This window comes from Equus przewalskii, chromosome 13, assembly GCF_037783145.1.
Source record: "Equus przewalskii isolate Varuska chromosome 13, EquPr2, whole genome shotgun sequence".
Classification (NCBI taxonomy): domain Eukaryota; kingdom Metazoa; phylum Chordata; class Mammalia; order Perissodactyla; family Equidae; genus Equus; species Equus przewalskii.
This window is the reverse complement of record NC_091843.1, coordinates 17,257,657-17,280,434: the sequence shown is the minus strand read 5'-3', so window position 1 is coordinate 17,280,434 and position 22,778 is coordinate 17,257,657. Positions and strand designations below refer to the sequence as shown.

Genomic DNA, 22,778 nt, shown 5'->3' with positions numbered 1-22,778 from the left:
TGCTCTTACATTCTGGAATTTAAAAATATATATGTATTCACAGTGTATTTATTATTTTTTTAATTTTTTATTTAAAGATGAAAATTTTAAGACAAAGAGATTTTTTTACTGTAACTTCCTCCTACCAGACTGGGCAGAGAATGCTATTTCTTGGATTCAAACATTTCGCTTTTGACCTGTGACAAGCCTAGTAAAATAGTGCCAGCAACATCATCATTAACCATGTCTATGAATGCTTTAATCTTATAGCATTTCTACACAGGGAACCTCAATTAGCTATTTCCAGACATTATCTCTTAAAGGCAGTATTCAGGAAATTGGCCAGGTTTCTAAAGGTAGTGTAGGACCCATTTTATGTCTTAGTGTGAGATGACACATCTTTGACAGCAAAAATCAGCAAAGTATTTTTAAAAAACACTAACCCAATAGCAAAATGACCCGGAGTTGTTCTGGTGTGTTATAAGTGTTTTTCAATGGGTAGTAAGAGACAATTTTTAAATACAAAGGAAAGGTGTGTCTGATGCAATAAACCTGATGAAATCAGAAAGAGAATCCAAGAGGATCCCACTATCGTTAGGCTTTTTAGGTGGTAAGAGCTGTGTAGGAATCCTTCTGTGAACCATAGAAATAATAAATGCTGAGCCCATTGGAACATAATCTCAACCAGCAAGAAGCCACTGCTTTCCAGATTTCCTCACAGAGCCCTGCTAATTCCATGCCAAAACTAGCAGTGGATTTCTTCCTTCTAATCTCTCCTAATGCCTTATTCGATTATTGTCACTGCTCTCTGACCATGCACTGTCCCTTCAGACTCTCATTTTCCAACTGAGTCAGTCAGAGGAGACTGAGTGTCCATCAGGACATAGTCTAAGACCACAAACCACCTTGGTCCACGTGAAAAAGGCGGAAAAGAAAACGAAGAGAGCAAGGAGAGCCCTCAAAGTTTTACTGGAAACCTTCTCATCTGCTGGATTACTGGCTGGACACAAACAAGGGAAAGGGAAATGAGGGGTCTGGAAGGTTGTTCTAGTTGATTGGTAAAGGGGAGCTGGTTGGGGGGAGGAGGAACCAAAAGAAGGGTGAACTGGGCATTTCAGTCCACTGCAGGATGGCGTCGCCTCTGCCCTGGCTGTACATTATTCTATGGTGAGTAAGATTTTTTTCTGATTTTTCGTTTTAGCTTTGAGGAAAGGGTAAGCACACCCCCACTGTGTGGCTTCTCTACCAAATCATGGAAGAAGGCTGGGTGGTGTGCCATGTATTCGTGGTTGAGGGTAAATTGAACAGTATATTTGATCCGAGGCCGGGAGTAAGGATCATTGACTGTCTCCCCACAGGGTAGAAAATGCCCTAGGGAAACTTGAAGATGAAGGAAACTTCTACTCCGAAAACATCAGTCGGATCCTGGACAACTTGCTTGAAGGCTATGACAATCGGCTGCGTCCAGGATTTGGAAGTGAGAGTAGCATCCTTACTAGACCAAACATCTGTTCTCTCCTTCCCCCTTACTGCCCTTCCAAGGCCCAGAGGCCTCAGAAGGATAGCAGAGTGGTAAGGTGCAGGGGTATCTGAGAGAGGCCACATGTGTGTTCCCACCCAGTCTCTGCCCCTCCCTCAATTAGTGACCTTCTGTGCAAGTTATTTGAACTCTCTAAGCCTCAGCTTCCTCACCTTTAGTACGAACGTTTGCCTCATTGAGTGTGTGTGTGTGAAATGAGTGATTCTCTATGTAAAACACTCTCTTAGCATCTGTCCCATTAAAGCTATTAACATATGTTAGTGTTATATTTTTTATTATAATAAACCTAGTTTTCTTCCATTCTTTAAATTCCTCAAATCAATCAGAATAAATTCAAAATAAGGCAACGGGTAGGAGTTTTCAGAGTTGAAAGACCCAAGGATGCCCACTGCTTTAGGGTGGGTTGCAGATTCTGCTCATGAGAAGGGACTTTGTGATAGAGTTAGTAAATTCAGTCCCCTTAACATCATTAGTGATAATTGCCCCCATTCCTCTGCGCTAATTTCAGATGCTGTCACTGAAGTCAAAACAGACATTTATGTGACCAGTTTTGGGCCGGTGTCAGATGTGGAGATGGTGAGTGAGCTCTGACTGAGGAGGGTAATTTTACTTAGCGGGGAGGTTGGGGGCTGGGGGGAGAAAGCCAAGTCCCAGAACTAACGTAATGGGCATTGTTACTTAGCTTGGCTCCAGGTCCATAACGCAATATGTGTGCTCATGCTGGGAGGGCATGGCCATTAGAGCGGATTACTGGCTTCATCTCCTGCACATTTCACTAAAGGCTCTGCTTGAGCACTTTATTCTGAGAGACTTTCTAAGGTGATGTCCTCTCTTCTGTCCACATATCATGCTCTGATTCTTCCCCACAAAGAGAAGATTTTCTCCATCTTTATGGAGTCCTAGTAAATTTTTGGAGTAGAAAAAAGAAAAATGAACAAAGATGCTATGCCATGTAACAGTATATTGAGAATATCTGTGAAACTTAAAACATCATTGTTTTTTGTAATATATCATTCCCAGTGTATTTTATTAAAGCAGTAAAGGGAGTCACTTGGAAAGGCTAATGCTTTCCACCTTTTATGTTGAGAATGGACCAGCAGGTGTTCTGGGGACTCTGTTCCAGGTACAGATGGCTGTAGGATTTGTAAGAGAGTATTTATAGTAAGTGGCAATGAACACCTGAACTAGTCTTCTAGAACAAAAAGTATCATGGTATTCTTTCAAAGTTCTCGGGTAGCATTTCCCCCTAAAAGTAAAATACAAGTGCTAAAACTGAAATAAATATAACTCTTTAGAGAGGCACTTCATTAAATTTTATTAGGAAAATGTAATTCCAGATAAATAGTTATTGGAGACTTTTTCATCTTCTGCTTTTTGAGTTGATAAGAAAGAAGAAAAGAAAGAAGGAAGAAGGGAAGAAAGGAAAAAAAGGAAGGAATGTAAGGAGGAGGGAGGAAGAGCAGAAAGAAAACAAGGAAGAGGGAGAGAGAGGGAGGAGGACTTTATTTAAGAGATAAATGTCTTAAGACTTGAGAGAAAGGAGAGTCATCATTATCCAGAATCCTCAAGTTTTTACTATCATATTTTTCATTTGAGTACTGACTCACTCCAACTATAAATAACCGCAACCATATTCTACTGTATTATTGAAGTCTGGGATGCATGAAACTTTATTTTATGCTAGTGTCACCTTTTTAAGCATATTTATACAATAGAGGCTTGTTATAGACTGGATCATTATTGTATGGATATTTTGTGTGTCAAATTATATTTTTAAAGTATAATTGCCACTTCCGGTAATAGGTCTCAAAAAGGAATACATAAAGTAGGCAAAACAATTTTTGGCAAGATTTTGATATAATTACAAGTTGTTATTTGTCATTGACTTTTGCAATGGCCCTCATCATAACTCTTAAGGTTTTTTAAGTTATTCCATAAAAACCACAAATTAAAACATAATTTTGATTATGCATACTTAAATGATGCTTTGAGTAATCATGGTAACATTTGCTTTTATGTTCTCTGAGAGCAATATGAAATAATTATGATGTGCAGCCAGAGTATGCTTATCAAGTAAAGTTTGCCCATCCTTGGAACTTTACTGAATGGTACCACAGTGCTCAGAGGTGCTTCGAAGGTGAACGAGATGCTAAGTGAAATGGTTAGACTAACTGATGGTAGGAAGGCCAGCACAAAACCTACACTGTAAACCTTTTTACGTTTTTATTCTAAATTAAGGAGGGGGAAGTTGATAGGTCTATAGATGGAGAGATGGATGACTGACAGAAAAAGTGGAGGAATGTTGAGGAGCGTCAGGCTGGAGAAGGGAAGTTTGCACAGCACAGCACTGTCTTTTATATGAATATCATAAACTTTGTGTTTGAGAAAAATGATGATTTACTGAAATCAGGGCTTTCTTGATGATCTATTATCATAAAAAGTAGCTTCATTTCTGAAGTTTTAGAATTGGGTATATAAAGTTGTGAATAAACCATTCTTAACAAATCATCTCTCCATCCTGAGTAAATATCTTGTTTTCTCTTAGGAGTATACAATGGATGTTTTCTTCCGCCAGACTTGGACTGACGAGAGGTTGAAGTTTGGGGGACCAACTGAGATTCTGAGTTTGAATAACTTGATGGTCAGTAAAATCTGGACACCTGACACTTTTTTTAGGAATGGCAAAAAATCAATTGCTCACAATATGACAACTCCTAATAAACTCTTCAGAATAATGCAGAATGGAACCATTCTATACACCATGAGGTGAGGTTTCACCAATTCTACTTCTTCTGCCCAAATTATTTGTCCATCATACTAACTCAGATCCATTTATGTCAATGTCCCTAGGCTTACTATCAATGCTGACTGTCCTATGAGACTGGTGAACTTTCCTATGGATGGACACGCTTGTCCACTCAAGTTTGGGAGTTGTAAGTTACAAAAAGCTTCTGAGAGTCAAATGATGAACTCAAATTATGCAATTATTTGGTTTAGTCAGAGACTGGAAAGCAAAAGAGAGATATTACTTCTCAGTGTGATTCCAGGAGCAAACTTACTTCATTGTGTCTGTCAATCACATACATAGTTAGAAATTTTAGTCACCCAGATTAAAGAAAACATTAAAGAACATTTGTTTGAAATATTTGTTTTGAAAGAAAAGAGAAATACAACTAGTCAGATTCACAATGCTATGTTTAATTTGTTTAAAAAATTCAGATGCTTACCCCAAAAGTGAAATCATTTATACATGGAAAAAAGGACCACTTTACTCAGTTGAAGTCCCAGAAGAATCTTCAAGCCTCCTCCAGTATGATCTGATTGGACAAACAGTATCTAGTGAGACAATTAAATCTAACACAGGTAAGAATTTGACGAATGCACTATATCCATCCGGCAAGGTGACTCCAGCGCACATTTTCAAAATATATATTTCTTTTTTCTCGGCGTTAGCCATCCTCAGCTAAGCTTGCTGTTTTGAAGTGATGAGTATCCTTCTTTAAAATTGATTTTGCAACGGTGTGCATACATAGATTTGTGTAATCTTGGAATAGGTAGCTGTGTGTGTGTGTGATACAAAGAACCCCACCGAAAACTGAGTTGATGTATCTATCATCTGCTATCAAGTAGCTTTGTCATATATTGAAAGATGTCTTTGCTTGTTTTCTTCTGGCCCATGTTAATTTAAAGATCTCCAAGATTTATTTCTAGCTACATTCTTTGTGCACGCTGTCAACAGCAATAATATGATATACGTGTCTTCCAACAGGTGAATACGTAATAATGACAGTTTATTTCCACTTGCAAAGGAAGATGGGCTACTTCATGATACAAATATATACTCCTTGCATTATGACGGTCATTCTTTCCCAGGTGTCTTTCTGGATTAATAAGGAGTCTGTCCCAGCCAGGACTGTCTTTGGTATGCTTTACTCTTTGAACTCTACTTCCACTCATCCTCCAGCTATCATTGCTTGTGTATTTTAGTGGAATATTCACACCGGTGTACTTTTCCATCCGCAAGGGAAATAGACTCCTATCTCATTCAGACACATGGATCGTGTAAAATGACTGTCATCTTATTGTAAGTTGTATAGTGAATCAACAAGAAAATAGTCTCAGCAAGAATTCTGGCTGGTTTCCTGTGACTTTTATGTGCTCTATTTAGGAAAGTGTTTTTTTTTTTTTTTTTTTTTAAATCTCCGTTTGCTTTTTCATAACTAAGGAAAAGAAGAAAAGTAAAAACTGACAAGTAAATCTATGAAAACAAATGCTATGATATTGAACCCCTAATAGACAAATTATAATTTGCTTTTATTAGATTGAACCATAAAAATAATTACCATTTTTCTAGGTCTAAAACTAGTTAAATATCACCAGCTTCCCACAGTTGAACCCAAATACTTAGTTCCATTTATGATGTATAGAATCCAACCAGTTTTGATGGAACAGAATGAAATAAGAAAAAGAGCTGTAACAGAAAACATCGTCAGTAACAAAATCTAATTTTTTCTGAGTTTTCGTGATTGTAAATTTAATAGTTCATAGGGAAGAACTGAATTGAATTGAACTCTCAGATGAATTTTGACTTTTTAATTTGCTATGTTCAAATAGATCTCTTTTTGCAAATTATAAAAGAATATGTATATAATGTTGTTGGCCATCTTCAGATTATATAAATTCCCCAAGTCATAATTCAAGACACTGCTGGCAGATGAGAGATGAAATTGTTTTCTCATGAGTAAATATTTTACCTTAAAACCAAGGTAGACATAAAAAAAAAGTGGAACCTAATTTTATGTTTATTATTCATCTGGTATAGACAACTATGATGAAAGATATTATCAGCTATTAAAATTGATCAGAAATTTTGTTTTATTACTTGTTATAATAATTTGCTATGTTTTCTCAAGAAGTAAACAACTAGAATTATTCCTGACAAATTTTACAATAGTTAAACTAATTCAATACAAAAAATATTTTTTGAGCAACTACAATGTATACATCACTATACTAGGTATTGAAGGATACAAAATTAATAATACCCGTGATAATAATTGAGAATGATTATGAAAACAAATAATAAAAATTACACTTGCAGAGTGTTTAATCCTCTCCACAACATGTTCTCATTTGATCTTGTTGTTGGATCCCAAACACTAATACTGCGTTTCTTGTTCTTTCTCGTTTTAGGGATCACCACTGTTTTAACCATGACCACTTTAAGCATCAGTGCCCGGCACTCGTTGCCAAAAGTGTCGTATGCGACTGCCATGGATTGGTTCATAGCTGTTTGCTTTGCTTTTGTCTTCTCTGCTCTTATTGAGTTTGCAGCTGTCAACTACTTTACGAATCTTCAGACACAGAAGGCCAAAAGGAAGGCACAGATTGCAGCTTCACCCCCAGTGACAATCTCAAAAGCGACTGAACCCTTGGAAGCTGAGATTGTCTTGGTAATTGTTTACTTTTTTAATGTTACCAACCGTATAGGAAAAGGCAACTCAAACAACTAAATAGTCCAAATGTAATATTAGTTTGAGCACAAGTTACACAACCTCTGGTTTCAAGGCCAGCTTCTTTTCCAACTTCACAGAAAAAAGTCAAGCAAAAATCCTTCATTTATCTTTAAACTTTTGGCATTCTTCTTTCATCATTTTCACTATTGCTGGCAGATTCCAACCTCTCAGAGTAGACTAGAAAATTCTTCTTAGCCTTCAGATGTTTCTTTTGAAGAAGTTCACTTCCACCAACTAGGGAGAATAAGGTAAAAAAAAAAGTTTCTAATGAAGCTTCAGAGTCTGAAAGAAAGAAACAGGAGTCCTATGGAATAGACAATTTTTGTTAGAAACTTGCTTGCTACTTTATTTCATGAGGGCAAGGTGTGACTATTAGATTCTATAAATGCTGAGTCATAACCCAAGTTTTTGATTCATATGAAAACACTCTCATATTCACATTCGTATATTAAATACATGCATAGTCACGTCTTTTCATTCAAAGACTTATAATCAGTGGGAAATATCTATAAAATTAAGTTTAGATTTGCTGTGTCTAAGCTCTGGTCCCCAAAGGCTTTTTGAATAAGAAACAAATCATAGCATTAAAAATTCACGGGTCATAAACATGCCACCAAAATTTCAATTTCACATATGAGGAAATTCTCATAACAATTAGGCCACACACAATTTTTTTTAATAGATTAGAGAACTGATTGACAAGTATAGTGTTTATTGTAATGTAAACCCAAACAGGAGCTCTTAGAAAAGAGGAAAATTTTGCTCTGTAGAATCAAGTAATACACTTTGAATTGAAAATTTCTTTATAATTGATCAATTCTTGTGAACATTTCCAAATCACAGAACCACATGCAGCCCAAGTAATTCATGGTTAGATTTTATGATAAAAATTATGAAGTTGTGGGGCTGGCCCAGTGGCGCAGAGGTTAAGTTCGCAAGTTCCGCTTCCTGGCAGCCCGAGGTTTGCCAGTTTGGATCCCGGCTGCAGACATGGCACCGCTTGGCACGCCATTCTGTGGTAGGCATCCCACATATAAAGTAGAGGACGATGGGCATGGATGTTAGCTCAGGGCCAGTCTTCCTCAGCAAAAAGAGGAGGATTAGCAGCCATTAGATCAGGGCTAATCTTCCTCAAAAACAAAAACAAAAAACACAGAAATTATAAAGCTATATGTATTTTACTCCTCAAAAACTTGGGCATTTATTGGCTAAAATGATGATAATTTTTTATGGAAATTTTTCTCTTTGATAAACTAAGAAACTTTGAGAATTTTCACTTTTTCCAAGGATTAAAATAAGGCCATTACCATAAGTGGAAATATATAATTTAAAGATTTTTTTCTTGAATTAGCGCTCATTAAAAAACAAAGTTTGCCATACATTGATCCAGTCTAATTGCCCCCTTTTGCAAAACCGGAAACAGAATCTTGGAGAGGGAGAGTATTAGTCACTAGTTGGTAGAAAAACCAGGAATTTATTCTAGAACTTATGATTTTCACAATTTTACAGAGGATGAGGCTCTCCCCATCTCAACAATTCCTCAAAGACTGAAATAGAAAAGAGTGCATATCATTGGGTAAACATTTCAGAATGTAGATGAGGTCATTCTCAAAATTCTTCCCTGGACTTAATGATGTTTTCTTTATATATATGTGTTTTGAAAGGTCACAAAAATATAAATTTTGTAACAAACATATGCTGATCTGAAGACTCAGTCCAAAACACTTGAAAATAATTCTTTTTTCCAGAAAAGATAAATTCCAAATATTTTTGAGAAAGTTTCTGTTTACAAAAATAAGTTATAAGGTATCTGCATTTGTATAGGCATGTAAGTGACATATTGTCCAAAGGTCATATATTATCTTAACATATATCTATAAAGAAATAAGAAATAATATTTATCAGAATTAAGTTTAACAGTTTCTTATTTGAGAAATACAGTAAAAATGAACAGAGAAATTCATGAGAAACAGGGTAAAACAATAACTCCAACGATTTTGAATATGCTCATTGATCTGATGTTAAGGTAAAAAGAAAGACCAACTTCCATGCTTCAGCTCTTTTGAAACATATATTGCTGAGACGAATATGATTTCAAATCCTTAGAGGAAGCTTAGAGTTATCATTCCCTTTGTCTGTTATTTTAAAGCTATAATTTATTAATAAAATGGAATTTAAGATCTCAGATCTTCATATAAACTACCTTCTGCAATTCTAAAATAGTAACATATAATGAGCAGATCCTTTGGGAAGCTGTATAAAAAAATTGCACTTAAATCATCTCCAAGTACTTTTATTCTTGCGAGTTAACTTTTTTCTTATGAAAAATTTCATTTCTAAACCTGGCGCTATTTAAAATATTTTAAGGCAGTGAAAAGGAGAATTTCGTTTCTGAAAGGCTAGGTCAGAAGTGTAAAAATAAAAACAAAAATAACCAAACCAAACAATACATACCTTGTAGGTATCAAAAATAAATATAGATGATTACATAGAACATTCACATTTTATTTATTCATGTCAAAACTTTGCAATTTACCTACATAATGTAGAGGAACAAACAAATTGCACATTTGCAATTTATACAACACAACGGTATATTATGATTGCAAGGTCATTTTTTCTTTCAAATACCATGACATTTAAAAATGCCTATTCAATTGTAATCAAAATAACATTATTTCAGTAGGATGGACATTGAAATAGCAAACCACTGTGGTGAAGTTGAAATGAAATTAAGTGCTTGGATATTTCATGTGGTTCTAAGTTGTATATTTTAATGTGCTCCTTGCTTTTCACAGGAAACTACATAGAATGAATGTGGGGAAAGTTTATCACTTTGATTTGACCTTGAAATTTAATATAATAATGATAAAGAAATTCAGGCATTTTAAATCTAGAACTCAAACCCAAAGAGACGCTAAAACTGAATCCTTAGACGTGCTCTATAGACTAATTATCTTTCTGATTTTAAGGCATCTGGAACTGGAGACTATTTTTCTTTAGGTTTTGAGAATTTGCCCGCAGCTTCTTTCCTGCTTATATGGTATCTTTCCTTATTGTTTCTACCTGGCATGCTATCTCGGCATTAGAGAGTTACTTTTGTCTGGATGTTTCAGAATTTATTATATGTCTGGGGTTTACTTATTCTGCATGTGAGATCAAGTTTGAACCTTGATCTCTTTATGGATGTTTTGCTAGTTTCCTTGTTACTTTAAAGGTCTGAGCCCTTATCACTAAGGTTCCTAAGAGTGAATCCCCTCCACCCAGGAACACATCTAGTGTGGCTTCTCTTTTTCACAGGAGGTGCGATGTTCTTGGTAAATTATCTACAAATGAAATTGACCAAAATTTCATTAGTCTGGACAGTAACTAGATTTATACTGATTATATTGTTTATTCATTTGTTTTTTTTTTCTTTTCACCTGGCACCCATTTATTGAGTACTCATGTATTCATTGAATTATTCATATCGTAAGTATTTGTTAAATGCTTTTATAAACCCTTTGTAGAATGCAGAGGATCCATTAGTGAGTGACATCACTAGGGCCTCTTCCCTCATGGAGCTTCTTGTCGAGCAGGAAGAGAGACAAAACAATGAGCCATGACAGTACATCGTGATGAAGGCTGTGGTTAGAGATGTATAGTAGTCTGAAGAGAAGCCGTGCCACCATACCTATCTCAGTCTGGAGGAAGCGATGCCTAAACTGAGAGCAGAAAGATGAGCCTGCCCTCGCTCTAAGCACTAAATCTGTTGCTAGAAAGTTGGGCATAGAGAGGGAAATAAGACAAACATCTTTTGTGTACTCCTTTTCAAGGTTAGGATGTCTGCTGGGTCATTACCATGTTGCCCTCCACCTATGTAGTGAGATATGAAGCATAGAATACTGAAAGATTTACCTCTCTGTTCCACATGTTGACAAGATTTCTTTAAGTACTCTCATTACTCCATAGAATTAAGGGTTAGATTATGACTGTCAGAGACCCTGAGCACCAGAAAGATCATGGTGCCCTTTCCCCATGGTTGTGCCATGGTATGACTTATAGAGAGGTGGGGTGCATTAGATGAGGGGAGTAGGTGATTAGCTCTTTCCCCTTACCATCTATCAAATCCCCATCCAATATTTCTTTCTGCGCCCTCCAAACATTCCAATATGGTTCCTACACATGCCGCTAGCACCACTGACCCACTAGAATGCTGCCAATAAGCTACTTCTCTGTGGAAATTCTAGAATCATCTCTGCTGCCAATTCTATCAGCTGTAACGTAAACACAGGAAAATTTGACAGAGTTCTCATTTTCTCCATAATGATTAATATGATAGTTTTAAAAAATGTCAAATACTAAATGTTTTCAAAAGTATTTTCTCTTATTTTTGGTGCCCCTGTTTGCTGGTTTTAAAACAGATGCATTGTTTGTCACTTGAGTTATGCAGCCCTGGTTAGAATATCTCTCTTGGGAGGTAAACTCTTGCCCCCTCCCCTTTAATATATTAGACTCACCGAATGTTGTATCAAAATTGCTCTAAGTAATTCCCAAATGCCTTATCCCTACATCACATTATTGATTGTCATGAAGTCCAGTTTGACTCAAAGTACCTTTGCAATATGGCATTACTTAAAACAAAGCGGTGCTCTAAAAATACCCAAAGCAAGATGGCACTCAGCAGCAGGGGAGCCCTGGAAAAATTCAAAACCACAGGTGTTCCACTCTAAACAGTGACAGCCCCAAGCTGAGCCCTCATCTGGACTCTGACAAAAGCCTATTTTACCATCAGCTGAAGCTGCTGGGCTTACAATGGAGCAGGCGGGATCAGATGCAAACCTGTAGCTTGGCTGGCTTGCAAAATTGGCTTTCTTTTCATTTCAGAAATTCAATGCGATTCTTCTAAGTTGGTGTCCGGTCTCCTGTACTGCAAATTGCTAATTATCCAGGGGCTGATTATCCAGCGTGTGGGTTAGCCAGGCCTCTTGTCTTTCCTTGAGCATATCGTATGTGCTGCTTGCAGGAAATCCCCCCAGTCACCGCTGGGCAGTGGGACAGTTGTAACTGTAAATCAGTGGTTCCCAATAGTGGCTGAGTTTCTCGCCGGGGGACATTTGGCAAGCTCTTGAGATATTTTGGGTCGTCACAACTCCAGGGAAGGGGTGCTACAGGTATCTTAAAGGTAGAGGCCAGGGATGCTGCCCAACATCCCACAATGCACAGGACTGTCCCCCCACAGCAAAGAATAATTTTACCCCAAATGTCAATAGTTCTGCAGCTGAGAAACTGCGACCTAAACCCTAAAGTTGGGAAGAAAACATAGTAATTGTTAAAAGTGTGATTTTTGGCATCTGAGAGGCATTGAATTCAAATGCTGCCACTTGTTACTCATGTGAGCTTTCTGCTTGAACCTTCATTTGTTCAACTCTAAAATGAAAACAATATTATTACATTATAGATTCTCTCTTGGAATAAGCAAAATAATGCATGCAAAGTGCTTTGTAGTGCTTATCAATAGAAAGCATTTAGAAATGGTCCCTATAACATAATGTAATATAAAACAATATACTAAAATATAGTGTAACATAATCATAAAATGTTTTCCCCCTTCTCTTTACCTGACTACTCTAAGAAATCTTGGAAAACATTTAGATTTTCGTTCATTTGTTGATTCAGCATATGTTTATTAAGCATATACCATGTTCTATGCATATACTATGCATAGAAGCATATACTATGTTCTATGCTCTGGCTAGGCACGGTGGAGCACTTCTACATGAGAATAATGCGCTCTCTACCTTAAGGAGATTTCATGTCAGGAAAGGAGATAAGGAAGAATAGAAATGATATTTACAAAGAAGAATGCGATAACAGTTAAAAGAGTTGTAACAGCTAAGTAGGCAGAAAAGTTTATAAAAGTATACACAATCTTACATTTTCTTTCTCAAATTCTTAAAGAAAAAAAACTTACGGAAGAAGTAATAATTGTCCCTAACTATAAAGACTGGAACTTGAAGCTTAAGGAGAGTCGACATCTATGGCATGTCTAAGTCATACAGCAGGTAGATAGTTTATACGGAACTGCAATCTAGGGCTTTCTGACTCTCCTGTCCTCTTAACTCTTAAGCAACCGTCCATTGAGATTGTTTAGGGAAATAGATGAGGATTAAGGGAATCCTACTGTAGGGGACTTTTAATTCCAGGCCAATGCCATTGTGCTTAAATTTTTCATGGTGTTTGGTCTTGAATGATGCTACTTAACTCTGGACAAGGGTTATTTGACGATCCTCATTCAGTCATTTGTGAGACTGTGACAGTGCCAAGAAATTGACAAATAACTTTTTTGCCCCGTATCTCTAAAAGAGAGGGGGAGATAAAATAATGACTTACATTTTTATGGTGGGTTATGTTTTACCACCACTTTTTTACCTCAATGAACTTTTTCATGTCTGCACTCTTTCACTCTAAAAAAGAAAGAAACACAGGTTTCACACAGGCAATGCACGCTATTAAAGTTAAGATGAGTTTAGAAAGTAAATATGCTCTAAAGACTTGCCTTCTTTCTACATCATCATGATCTTTAGACATTTTACTAGAGTGAAATATTTTAATGTTTCATAAATCTAGGAGGAATATAACTCTTTTTGGAGAATGAAACAGTGGCACATTTTACTCTTTCAGGTGGAGAATATTTTAATAGCGTATTTAATGGATGAAAATTCAAATTAGCATCTGAGAAACATGATAGAAAGCTCTTGGAAGATGTTTCTATGTTTATTCTAGAAAGTGTCACTTATTTCCTGTCCAAGGTCAGCAGACTAAGCCCTCTACTATGGTCAGTTCTCTTCTACCTCCAAGACTTATGATTTATTTAATTCTGTCCACAGTGCCCAGCACAAAACTGGGCCGATAGATAACAAATAAAGATACTTTTTGCTTGAAAGTCGCCATGGTCATGTCAAATCAGATTTAATTACACAGATTCATTTTTGCTTTTGCTGAAGAAACAGATTTTCCCATTGCCCCTAAAAGCATACTGGGCTTGAACTCTCAATAATGATTATAACTATTTAAATACTCAGTAACTTTCATGACATCTCAAACAGCAAAATTCAGGAGGGGAAGAAGTTCGTGGGGTGGTTGTTTCCCACAGTCCAAATGTCACTACATCGGCGGGTCACTCTGGTCCTGTGGCTCAACCAGCACAGGGGAGGCGGCTGCCTCATCCTGTTACCCCAGGGTTGCTGGCTAAAGCCACAGGAATCTGCCCATGTGAGTAGCATACCCTGCCAGGCAGCAAAGTGGTAATTTTGCTGCCAGGGAGGAAACAAGGTGGTTTTACAAGAGCAGGGATAATGTACAGCAAGTGTTTGAAGGCAGAGTCCCAGTAAGGACACCCTGGCCACAAGGAGAGTGACTATTATAGGATGTAGACAAGAAAAGAGAAGAATCAGACCAAGGCCCCCTAGTCTCCAACAGTATGAAAGGAGTCGAAAGCAAACAGAATTAGAGGCTCTGAATCAGAAAATGTTGCGATGAAACAAGCACTGTAATTGAGCAGTGAGTTTATTACAAGCTGTGCCACTATGGGCGAAGCAGTTCCGTTATCTGGACCTTAGCCTTCTTACCTATCAATTAGTGTGCTAAATATGCCTTTCAAGACTAAAATTGGTTGTCTTATGATTTCAGCGGAACAGAAAATCTAATGAGAGAAAAGAACATATAACATTTCTGAGGTTAGTAAATGAAGCATTTTTTGGTGACTTAAGATCAGTGGAGATCAAAGGAGATCAATGGAGAAGTTCTGAATGGGTAGCAGAAAGCTCTCAACAGAGAACTTCTGGGCTGAGAGGCAGTTGTATTTCAAGGGATGAATAGAATTCCCGCTCAATTTAAGGATATTTTTACTTTGTCACTGGCTTTTGACACACACGAGCACCTTCATATTTTTCTGTTGTTATCTCAGCTGGTTCAAATTTATGAATCTGTGAAGACGAGGATATAGGCTGGGAATGTGTCAAGAAGAATGCTGTTATTTCCTTGTAATAACTAATTGTTCGCATCTTCCAAATTGAAATCCCATCTCATTGCCTGCACTCATTGCCCTATAGGCTTATGCATAACCAGGGCGTGGATAAGCCTTTGTGACCTGCTCATCTCTTCCTAATGGTACAATGTTCAACACAGGTTCTGGGATGTAGAACATGGTTGACATCAATTGCTGATGTATTAAATTATACTGGATAGAAGAAAATGAATCTTTTAAAAATTGTTTTACCACTTTCTTGGAAACGTAGCACCCTCAAATACTATTAATAATTTTCTGATATTTTGTCTTCCATACTAAGTGGTCAATAAATATTTGTCAATGATGAAAAGATGAATGACTAAATAAGTGATCCCTATTCTTTTACCCAGCTGAATATTTATGTCTTTTCCCCCACAGCATCCTGATTCCAGGTATCATCTGAAGAAAAGAATCACCTCTCTGAGTTTGCCAATAGTTCCACCCCCTGAGACTAACAAAGTCCTCACTAGAGCTCCCATCTTACAATCCACACCTGTCACACCCCCACCGCTTTCTCCAGCCTTCGGAGGCACCAGTAAAATAGACCAGTATTCTCGGATTCTCTTCCCGGTTGCATTTGCAGGATTCAACCTTGTGTACTGGGTAGTGTATCTTTCCAAAGACACGATGGAAGTGAGCAGCAGTGTGGAATAGACTGCATCCAGGACAACCTGTATTCTAAAGTTCCAGTTTTCTCAATTTTTTTTAAATAGCATTGAGACTTGTGTAGATGCTTTTCTGAACAGGAAATCAAAATTGAAAATCTCTAACACATAGCTTTGAGTAAGCACGTATGGGCCAAAAGCCAATAATGTTACCCTCAAAATTGAGAGTTGAAGGTTGCTAAAAAATATGACTTTTCTGTACCATAGAGAAAAATTTTATAGGAGAATCAGATGGATTCAAGATGAATTTGCCAATCTCTGCCCTTCATTGTTGAATATTTTAATTGTCACTGTGAATAGCATTTACCACAAAACAAATATAATAAGAAATGCTGGCACTTCCACAGGTTGCCTTAAAATATGTTTATTTTGGCTTAGTTTTCAAGTGAGAAAAATAGAAATCGTCTAAATATTTATCAGTAGGTTAATACCAGCATGTTGGAGGCCTTTATGCTAGTAAAATGGCTTTCAGCGGCATTGTAAAGCCTGCGTTGAGCTTAGCCATTTGTTTTTAGCCTTGCTGTGCTATCTTACCTCAATAAAATGGGGTGTATACATGTGAAGTATACATAGATCATAAATTACATATGCATATGTACATAGCTTCACTTGGACTGCAATACAGTGTTGTTCTATCTTAAGCTCTCCTTTTAAAATAATACTGTCATTATAATTCCATGAAATTGTAGAAAAAATTGATGATTACAAGGAATTTTTGTATATCATGACTGTGGTTATATCTTGTATTTTCCACCTTTCTAAGTATACTACTAAATAAAACGGCAATAAACATGGTTTTATGCATCAGTTTAATAAAGCTAAAGAGAAGGATTTCCTTAAACATGCAGAAATGAAGTGGTTACTTCTGCCCAGTGTTAGTGTCCCTGATGATTCTGAGAGGTAGGAAATATGCGACAGACAGGCTCAGTCAGCTCGCTCCGTGGAAAGACTTGAGTTCGTATTCAAACAGTCAGTTCTTCCTCTCCTTCCTGCTCACTCAATACACTCTCAGTTATGAGATGAGTAAGTTCAGAGGTCCTAATGTTTAACATGGTGACTATAGGTAATAACACTGTATTGTATAGTTGAAATTTAATGAGTGTAGAACTTAAATGTTCTCACACATACACACTAAAAGGTGAATATGTGAGGTGATGGATGTTTAATTAACTCGATGGGGGGGGGAATCATTTCACAATGTATATATATATATATATCAAATCATCACACTGTACACTTTAAGTATGTTACAATTTTGTCAATTTTACCTCAATAAATCTTAAACAAAATGAATGAAACTGTTCTTCTTCCTTTCTACTATTCCAGCTCTTCCTGACGCCAACTCTCACCATGTTCCTCCCACATAGAATTGTTCTAGGGAGACAAGAACCAGGAGTAGGAGAGAGGCTGGGGAAGATTCCCAAGGAGCTTGGGCCTAGACTTTAAGAGGGGACCAGTGCCTGGGGTCTGATGAGGCTAGTCCTGGGAATGCAGAAAGAAGCCACAGGCAGACCTTGGTGTTGCTGCCCGCGTGGAGGGCCGTTATCAGGACAGTCCCCATGCAAGAACAGCCTTAGGACAGAATGAGGAAGGCCCTTTCCCTTCGTCCTTCTCATCTCCCTACACTGCCTCCTAGTCTCAGAACTGCGTAGGAAGCATCTTAAAAGAAGTGAAAACTGTACAGTTTAGCATGGGTGTTATAAAATTTAGAGGGTGGATTTGCAACTAAGAGACAGTAGCTTAAACATGAACACAGACTGGAGCTTAAACTCTTCTAGTGTCCAATTTCAGCTCTTTACAATGCTTCCTGAATGGTTGAATTCTGGGAGCCATAAAGAGCTGGTGAGGAAGACATGCAGGAGTGGGGAGACTTGTCAAAAAGCACTCACTGTAAAAACTCATTTCCATATGTTTTCATCAAATGAATTTACATGTGTAAATTGCCTAGAACAGCGTCAGGCATATATAAGGCACCATAATAAGTGATTGTTTATAGTAGTAGTGGTGGTATCATCATCATATCATCTTATTATCCGCTAGTATTAAGCATTGACATAACAATTGATAAAATTAAGGTTAAAAGCATTCTATGTCTGGTCTATGAAATGTATAATCATAAACTTGCTTATAACAAATATTAGCTGGTATAAAATAAAATGTGTACTATCACACCAAAAACAAAAGAAAACCACAAGTCACTGTTGAAAATTTTGAGTGATGTGCGGTGCTGATAACCAAAAGGGTACATTTCCAAAAAGCTTCCCACAAAGTTTGGCTATCTGATCATGTTTTATGGTTTAATAATGTCCTTAGCCTGTGATTTTGGCAGTCTAATGCTTTCTGTCCCAGAAAGATCAATGGCAATTATTGTCTTACATCCTCCAGAACCTGAGCTACGTTCATCTTTCTGACTGCATGTGCTAGAGAGCAGGTGGGTGAATATTGGAGGGAAAACGAGAGATTCACACTATAGCAATATAATGTCTATTTGAATGGGAATTTTTCCAGACTAGGTGCCTTATGCACAGAATTAGAAGGATAATATGCATACAGACTTTTCCTACATTTCTAAAATTAATTTGCTTCTTTCTCAACCATTACTAAATGAATTGAAAGACTGCCTTTTTTGTTGAACTAAGTAGTTTATTTTTATAAAATCTTTTAAGAAAGGTATTGTTAAGATCTTTTCCCCACATTTTACAGATACGAGAAGAGCTCATATAACTGGCTCACTGTAAGCAAAGAAAAGCACAACGAGAATTTGAATCCAGGTTTGTCTTCTGTCTGAATCAAGATGCTGTGTTGCTTCTCTCTGCTAGCCTATATATTATGAGCTATTTTTAATTTCTTTATTTTATGAAAAAGGGCTTAGAATGCTGGGAAGCATTATGCCAATATAAGGCATTTGTGTACGTCACTAAGTTTACAGCAGTGGCCTCTTAACAACTAGTTCTCCTCAGTGAATCATACACTCTCCCCGTGTATGAGTCTATCCCAGATACTGAAAAGCAATATTTAGGATAGAATAGATGAGGGTGGAGTGTTTTTGCCATTGCCACACAGATAATTCAAGTGAGCCAATTATCCAGGATGTGCATTATTTATACCCTTCCATCTTTCTCGTAATTGTCCAACGGCTGGCTCTTTTCTCAGTGTTATTAGCAAAAACGTATTTAGATCAGGCCATTTTGAAATTCATTAGCAGGTCATCTGAAAGTCACTTGGAGGAAGAGAGAAACAACACATGTATTCAATTGTCTATGAATTTGGTATCATCATTTTCACTTCCATGATCCAAGGTACTCATTTGTAAAATAAGGATACCAAAATTCCTTCACTGCAACTTGAGGACTGAAATTTAAATGTAGAGATCCCTCTACAGTTCCTGGTACATATTCAGAGATCAATAAACCATAGCATATTGTGTATAGCAATTTTAGTCAAGGTTGCAGCTCTTTAAACCAAAATATACATAGAATAATTAATGTCAAAGAAAGTATGGCTCATTCTTCATATATTATGCAAATAATAAACTCATATCAAGCATGACCATCAGGGTTAAAAGAAGGCCCACACAGGCAGGACTATACAGAACACACACAAATTTAGCAAGTATGGTGACTGTGAATTATAAATGTCAAAGTCTCGATTACACATAGATTGGTTTCTAATTCAGTATACATTGCATATATGGTTTTCTGTATTGCCTTTTTCTAAATTTATTTTCCATTATTGATCTGATATATGACTTCAGTCATTCATACTGAGCACTTACCGTGTGCCAGAGCTGTGCTGAAATTTAAAAAAGAAAGTAGTATATATCCTATGCCTTCAAGGAACTCAGTCTAGTGAAAAGAGAGAAACATCGACAGATAATTAGAATCTAGGGAGAGAAGTGCTAATAGAGATATTTATAACACAATATGGCAGGAATGAAGAAGACACGGGTAAGTGAGTGCCATGCTCTGCTAGGGGCATTAAGTAACACAGGAAGAGAAGAATGATCTTTGCCAAATTGGCTCACTCCCCAAACTTGTTCATTTTGTTTCTCAGTGGCAACTGCTGCAATGGAAGCTGAGAGATATGGAAACAAAATAGAAACATACATAGGTCAACGCCTGTGCATTCTTTATCCATGGCCTAGTCTAGGAGAGGAGGAAGGGGAGAGCATTAGAAAACTGAATTGAAGAGATTTCTTCCCAATAGACCAAAAGGAAAAATTCACCTAGTGGCTTTTCGGACAAAGAAGCACATCATTTCATCTGTTGTGTCACCCTCTCTTCCTTCTTCTTTAATTTTCAGTATTTTCACTATGAATACATTCCCTTACTTAACATGAACAGTTCAATGAATTAGAAATTGATGCCCTAGTTACAAAACTGCAAAAAAATAAGGTCTAGGTTTTGGCCAAGCCTGCAGGCTGTTTAGGAGTAGTCAGTAGTCAAATTCAGGTGTTTGTCTCCAAACACTTCTCTCTCTCTCTTTTTTATTTTGCTGGGAAAGATTGGCCATGAGCTAATATCTGTTACCAATCTTCCCCTCCTTTTGTTTTCCCTCCCTGCAGCTCCAGTATATAGTTGGATATTCTAGGTATAAGTCCTTCTAGTTCCTCTATGTGAGTCACTGCCACAACTTGGGAACTGACAGACTATTAGTGTTGTTTTGTGCCTGGGAACCAGGCCCGGGCCACCGCTGAAGTGGAGTGGGCCAAACTTTAACCGCTGGGCCATCAGGGCTGACTCTCTAAACACTCTCTCTTAAATCACTCTCCAACACAGCTTCAGCACATTGAAAAATGAGAGAACAGGAGCACATTATCACTAGGATCACGTCCAATTCTATAAATACCAAATGCTTCTAAAGAAAGTTCCTAATTTTATTTCTACCTTATCTATAATTCACTTTTTCAATGATAAACAAGATAAAGAAGTGAGACCTAGTTAGATGTATGCTTTGTGCATAAATTGTGCATACACACAAATGTAACTTTGTACACACATTTGTACAAATTTGAGAAAGTTTTTGAACATTGAGGTTTGAAACAGTTAGCCCGTGGTGTCCACTGGCATTTTGCCTTTCAAAGGGTACAGACTGATATCAGATATAATGACAATAATATTATTTTGAATTTGTATAATGCATCTATGAAGTTTAAATTTTTACAGAGCAATAAATTATCTGCCTTTTGCAGGGAGGGACAAAAAAGTTCAGCAACTTAGGCCAGAACACAGTAAGTTAATGGAAGAGCTGATAAGTTCATGAAGGCTGGTGAATTCAATTTAGTTATTAAATTCTTCCTTGGAAAATCAGGAAGAACTTGGAATTTACCAACGTGGGATACTTTTCTTGAACTGTCATCAAAATCATGAAATAAATCTATAAAATAAACTATTTTTGACCACATGAAAAGAACATATGTGATATTATTGGAATAGTTCATCATACCCCAGGTAAAGAGATAATTAGTGTTAAAAATAAAGCTGAGGGAGGTACTTCTTAAAGTAAAAATGAGCATCTTTATTCATCTATTAATACTAGCTACTTAACTCCCTCAAGGGGATATGATGCTGATTAATTGGAACACGACTAGAGAGTAGTTTGTGGGGGGAAAAAAAAGCGCCTGAGTACTCAAAATTATTAGCATGATTTCACCACAATTATCTCCATTTTTTACCCTTTCTTGACTTCAATTCCAACTTTACTGGTTCTTTGAGCAAAACAGAAAAACCGCTCAATACTACAGGCACACTCTCTTTTAAGAGGTTATAGAAAGGATAAAAAGAGGCAAACTTGAGTGAATACGTCCTGCAATTTTGCTCCTCGGAACAACCCTGTAAGTAATCAAATTTCCAGTTTGGCAGCTGCGTCTCAAAGGATTCAGCAAAATTTTAGACACGTGTTGTGAAATGATAGAGCAGGAGGGAATCAGAGAGTAATTAGGCCAACATCTTTTCTTTACAAGAAAAACTGAAAGCCAGAAGAGTAGAATGATTTGCCCCACATAACACTATTGCTTCGTGTACTCTGGAGTTGAGTTCTTTCACTTTCTAGTTTATTGTTCAATGTCTCTCTCCACAGGCTGCGGGCATTTGGAGTTCAGGCTCTCATAGAATCATCAGGACGCATCTTCCTTTCGGTATGTAAGACTGACGCCTTCTGGAACAGACAATGTTTCTGACAGCGAAAACAAATACCATTTAGATTAGTAGTAAGATATGAGCAGCAACTCGCCAACTTGAATGCTTATCTACAGCGCGAAGGTTGCTCAGCTGATAACTCCTGACCAGAAGTCCATAATTAGAATTACAAGTGGTTGCCAATCAGGAATCCACCCACAGTAATGTAGAAACCACTCTGCGCTCTGGTAGGAAAGCAGAGAAAATACTTACTTACTAAACATCATCAGGTTATAACCAGCTACAGTTAACTAGCTGCTTTGAGCTCAACAAATCAGTGATATTGATTATTTCTTCATTAAATGATGTAAGGAACTAAAGTCTACATTTTATATTTACTATGATGCCACCTCTAGAATATAAATGTTTAAACTGCTTTTAGGAGTGTCAACCCATGAATTAAAATGTTTCTCTGTTCGTTAAGTGGAAAAATTATTTCTTCTTTTGTTTTAGCATAAATTCTAGACTCCTGTGAAACACTGTAATTGTGCCTGCCTGATTTCCTTTTTAAATCAGTCATGTATTTATCTATGAGGTCACTTACTCAGAAGGTAAGCCTAGAAAGGTAAGATGATTTAAAAGGAACTAGTTCTAACATTTTAAACTAATGAATAGAGAAAATATACCTAAATAATGCTGTACAGAACATTTCTTTCAAGTAGTCATGTCTATAAGCCCATATTTACCTAATTCAACTTATTTTCCTCAATAGAAAAGAGACGAATTATAAAACAATTTTTCCTACAAGTTTTGTTAAAAGTTTCTTTTTAGTTTATTTTATTCTTCCTTCTTTTTTAAATCACTGCAATCCTCAGATTATTTGGAAGGAGTTTTGGAATGTAACGTGAATAA

At 36.9% G+C, this 22,778-nt stretch overlaps 1 protein-coding gene across 4 annotated transcripts; it reads left to right on the top strand.

Moving 5' to 3' along the window:
- The first annotated feature begins 655 nt into the window (after nucleotides 1-655).
- Nucleotides 656-17,048, top strand: GABRA6 (gamma-aminobutyric acid type A receptor subunit alpha6). 4 transcript variants are annotated; one of them, XM_070569098.1, is made up of 10 exons: nucleotides 718-1,146; nucleotides 1,338-1,456; nucleotides 2,028-2,095; nucleotides 4,065-4,285; nucleotides 4,370-4,452; nucleotides 4,739-4,882; nucleotides 5,289-5,441; nucleotides 6,713-6,972; nucleotides 14,707-14,753; nucleotides 15,464-17,048. In XM_070569098.1, the coding sequence occupies exons 1-10, from the start codon at nucleotides 1,109-1,111 to the stop codon at nucleotides 15,486-15,488; spliced, it is 1,158 nt and encodes a 385-aa protein (XP_070425199.1). In that variant the 5' UTR covers nucleotides 718-1,108; the 3' UTR covers nucleotides 15,489-17,048. The 4 variants fall into 4 exon arrangements, with proteins under 4 accessions (XP_008515370.2, XP_070425200.1, XP_070425199.1 ...); XM_008517148.2 differs by lacking the exon at nucleotides 14,707-14,753 and having other exon boundaries at nucleotides 656-1,146; XM_070569099.1 differs by lacking the exon at nucleotides 14,707-14,753 and having other exon boundaries at nucleotides 680-1,146; nucleotides 1,338-1,551.
- Nucleotides 17,049-22,778: the final 5,730 nt, after the last annotated feature.

What these genes read in the sequence shown, in the direction of transcription:
- GABRA6 (XM_008517148.2), top strand. Translation starts at nt 1,109, where the DNA reads ATGGCGTCGCCTCTGCCCTGGCTGTACATTATTCTATG. An exon ending in GCTGCGTCCAGGATTTGGAA is followed by an intron (nt 1,457 to 2,027) that starts GTGAGAGTAGCA and finishes CGCTAATTTCAG; the next exon opens with ATGCTGTCACTGAAGTCAAA. An exon ending in TCCACTCAAGTTTGGGAGTT is followed by an intron (nt 4,453 to 4,738) that starts GTAAGTTACAAA and finishes TAAAAAATTCAG; the next exon opens with ATGCTTACCCCAAAAGTGAA.